Source organism: Eleutherodactylus coqui, chromosome 9 (assembly GCF_035609145.1).
Source record: "Eleutherodactylus coqui strain aEleCoq1 chromosome 9, aEleCoq1.hap1, whole genome shotgun sequence".
NCBI classification, from domain to species: Eukaryota; Metazoa; Chordata; class Amphibia; order Anura; family Eleutherodactylidae; genus Eleutherodactylus; species Eleutherodactylus coqui.
Genome location: NC_089845.1, coordinates 53,352,325 through 53,356,026, shown reverse-complemented (window position 1 = coordinate 53,356,026; position 3,702 = coordinate 53,352,325). Strand labels below are relative to the sequence as shown.

The following is a 3,702-nucleotide window of genomic DNA, read 5'->3' as shown; positions in this document are numbered from 1 at the left end:
CCTGTTCTGAAATTTGTTTCAAGTGCTAATTAATCACAGTGTTTGTGCCCTCCCATGTGATCATGTGTATGTGTTTTTATATAAATATGTCTTTAGATTTGTTCCAATAAACCTGAGGAAGAACCCCAAGTAGGTTGGAAAGCTTGCTATAACATCATGTATTTTTGTTAGCCATTAAAAGGTATCATATCTACAAGATTACTTGGTTTCTCTTACTGATAACAATCACACTTTGCTCGACCGGCTAACACGGTACCAGACTTTTTTAGTTTTAGGCTGGCTTCACACAGACGTATTTGCGCGTGAAATATGCAGAGAAGAGAATAGTTCACATTTCCAAAGGGCGAGAAAATTATGTAAGATTTGTGCATTCTCGCACGAATTTGAGCCCCATTCTTTTGAATAGGGACATACACATGAGTGATGTTTTCCTGCATCACAGCACTTCCTATCTTTGTGCATGCTCTTGCATCGCATCTCCCATTGTTTTCAATGCGGCCGGCGGCAGCATTGCACCGTGTGCTAGTTGCACGCGATGCGATGCAAGGATTCCCCATTGAAAACAATAATTAGGGATATTCTTGCTGTGCGCTCAGAATAAGAGAACATAGGTGGAAAATTGGGGTACTCACTTGGTAGGGGGAGGTTCCCCTGGAATGTGTGGGGTATTACCTCCTCCCTATGGGTCCTAAGATGGCCTGTCAAGGTGTCGAGATGTGGAGATGATCCTCCGTAGAGATTATCATTGAAAACAATGGGAGAAACTCCACAATGCTCTGCCACAGCTGAGGATCGCTTCTTTCTCGAAAGGGGCGCGAGGCTGTTTTGAAACAAACGCCTCACATCCGCGGTAAAATCGCTTGCTTGCGATCACGGCCCAATATCACGCTCGCCCCCGTTTGTAGTTAGCTTTATTGTGCAGGAAAAAGAACACAGCTGGAACTTATTAGCCATTTCAATTAGTGAGTCTGTTTGTCAAGCACAGATGAACATGTATTGTGTGCGCAAAACGTATAGTGAAATAGGCTGATGCGTGCGCAAAAAAAGCATTGTGCATTCCGCAAAAACACTCAAACGTACGCAAATATGCTTACATTTGTGTGAAGCCGGCCTTAACCTTTAATGAACTTCCAAAGAAATCCACTGCATTATCACTGTAGTCCAATAGATGGCATAATATAACAAGCTACTGGTGCTTTCAGACAGCGTGGTCATGTGATCTATTCCAGCGTGATCAGCTTTGACATTATTGGTAAGGATTACAGCTGAATGCAATGTCATCCCCGGCACAAAGAGAAATCAGGACTATGAAGGATTTCTTGGACGAAACTGAAATGTACTTACTTGAATGCAAGGTCTGTTTTGAAAAGTACAGACTGCAGCAGAAACATAGGCCCAAAAACCTTCCCTGTGGCCATACTATGTGTCAAGACTGCGTTTCTTCTCTCTGTCATTCTGGAAGTCAAAGGCTAGAATGCCCATTCTGTCGCAAAAGTTGCCGAAGACAGGACACTAGCGTATGTCTTCCCATCCTACACCTGTTGGAGATCTTAGGACGTGTGGTTCCAGATCAGCCAGAAGCTTCTTCTGCAGACGGGGCAAGAAGTCAAGTAACAAAACTTAAAGCTGCAAGTTTTAACCTTAGCATGTCTTTTGGTGGTTGGGGTGTACTGTTTAACCCAAGTGGCATTGCTTTCTGTAACAAAACCAAATGCTTGGTTGTGTCACACGACGGGAAGAAAAGAATTGCAAGATTCACGATGAATGGGAAGTGCTTGCAACAAAGTGGAGCAAAAGCGGATTCTGGCAATGGGGTTATTTACCCAGCTGATGTAGCAGTAACCTTTGATGGCTTCATAATTGCGACAGATACAGGAGATCATTCCCTGAAGGTGTTCAGTCAGTCTGGGATGTGTAAGTTGGTTGCTAAACAGCCATTCAGCTTGCCCTGGGGCCTGGGCATCAACTCTAAAAACGAAATTCTAGTCTCTGATCCCGATACTGGAAAGCTGCATCTCTTAGCTGTCGATTTTGTCAATGGAAACATCCAAAAGTGTTTAGAAATTTCTTCTCATTTGAGTCACCCCAGAGAGATTGCTGTCTGCCAGTCCAGCGGAGAGGTTCTTGTGGTAGAGCACCTAGCAAAAAACAGCAAGAACTCCTCCAATACCTGCATGAAACTTTTTAGTAGTGAGATGAAACTTCTTAGGCAGATTGATAGTTTCAGCTTGAGCTTGCTTCTACCTTTAGCTGCCCATACTTCTGGGGTAGCATTCGATCAGTCAGGTGATATTTTATTAGCAGATATCAATAATAGATGTGTCATTTGCCTTCAGAGAAGGGCAGGCTTTACTACCATAAAGCATGTTGTTGCCAGTGGCCTCTCTTACCCAGTGGCATTATCTGTGTTGGAGGACGGCTCTGTTGCTGTGTTGGACAGCGGTAATCACTCAGTTCTCATTTATTCTCCATAATCACCGCAGAATGTTTGATTTGAAGTTTGCACCTCTTAGCTAAAAAGGAGGAATACAAGGCCTCGAAATCAGTAACATGCTGTAGTGCACAAAAAATAAGCATATAAGTAATAATGTCTGCAATAAAATTGCTATAGCAATAAAAAAAATAATGTCTGTCTTAGATATATTGAAAGTTCTTAAGCTGGAAATACATATTAGTCAATTAGTTAATTGTCATCAATCTAATGTGCATGGGGCAGCCTTCTTTTTTGACAGCAGCACTTTTAGGCTCCTTTACATGCAAATGAAGGTGAAAAGCTGCTAATGGATATTAGTGTCCATTTGCAGTTTAGGCAAAACAATCGCTCAAATCTTTTGAATGATTATCTTTGCGTGTAAAGGGGCCTTTAGAGTTCCCAGAAGTATCTAATAGTTAACGCTCCTTGTCTTCCTTTGGCAATCGACATACATGCTAAAGGCCCTTTTACACGGAACGATTATTGTTCAAAAATCCGGTCAACTGAGCGAAAATGAACACTAATCACTCAGTGTAAACACAGCCAACCATCGAATGATAAATAGTTTGCTTTTCATTCATCATTCATTTTATACAGACATGAAAATCATCGTTGGCTCGTTCACTTATCGTTCGGTTTAAACAGCGCTCGTTCAGTCATTTATACAGCCAATATGAAAGACTGAACGATTCTGAAGGAGCCAACGATGTATCTGCATAAATAAACAGGCTGCCAGAACTCTGACATGATTCGCGTGTTTAAATGATGAATCGTTTAGTATAAACGGACCGTAGGTAGTCCATGTTCGCATGTTTATGAGGGAGTCAGGAATATCCTAAAACTACATTACATAGCTGCCGGGTAGTTTGCTGACGAGGTGTCAGTAAGTATCTTCTTTAATAGGTGATTTCAGTCATTAATTGCATCCTTTAGGATATGTTTTAAGTTGCAGACGTCTGAAACATTTAATTTTGTGAAAAGCTCAATTATACCATAACCGTCTGGAGCTTTCATGCCGTTCTCGGTATTTTCACAACGGCTGGAAGGTCACAAGTTGCAGACCACTGGTAGGTATATATAAAATACATCACAAATGATTATAACACCACTTATGTAAATATATGTCATATACAAGGGGTGGACAAAAATATGGAAACTGCACGAAATGCATGCTTTAAGTTACCTGGGATTCTAAATCATATTTCAATAAGACATGTAGAGACTGATCT

At 41.4% G+C, this 3,702-nt stretch overlaps 1 protein-coding gene across 1 annotated transcript; it reads left to right on the top strand.

Annotated features, from left to right (window-relative positions):
- The first annotated feature begins 1,263 nt into the window (after positions 1–1,263).
- On the top strand, positions 1,264–2,805 carry NHLRC1 (NHL repeat containing E3 ubiquitin protein ligase 1). The gene has a single exon (XM_066578947.1). The coding sequence runs from the start codon at positions 1,275–1,277 to the stop codon at positions 2,472–2,474; it is 1,200 nt and encodes a 399-aa protein (XP_066435044.1). The 5' UTR covers positions 1,264–1,274; the 3' UTR covers positions 2,475–2,805.
- The last annotated feature ends 897 nt before the right edge of the window (positions 2,806–3,702 follow it).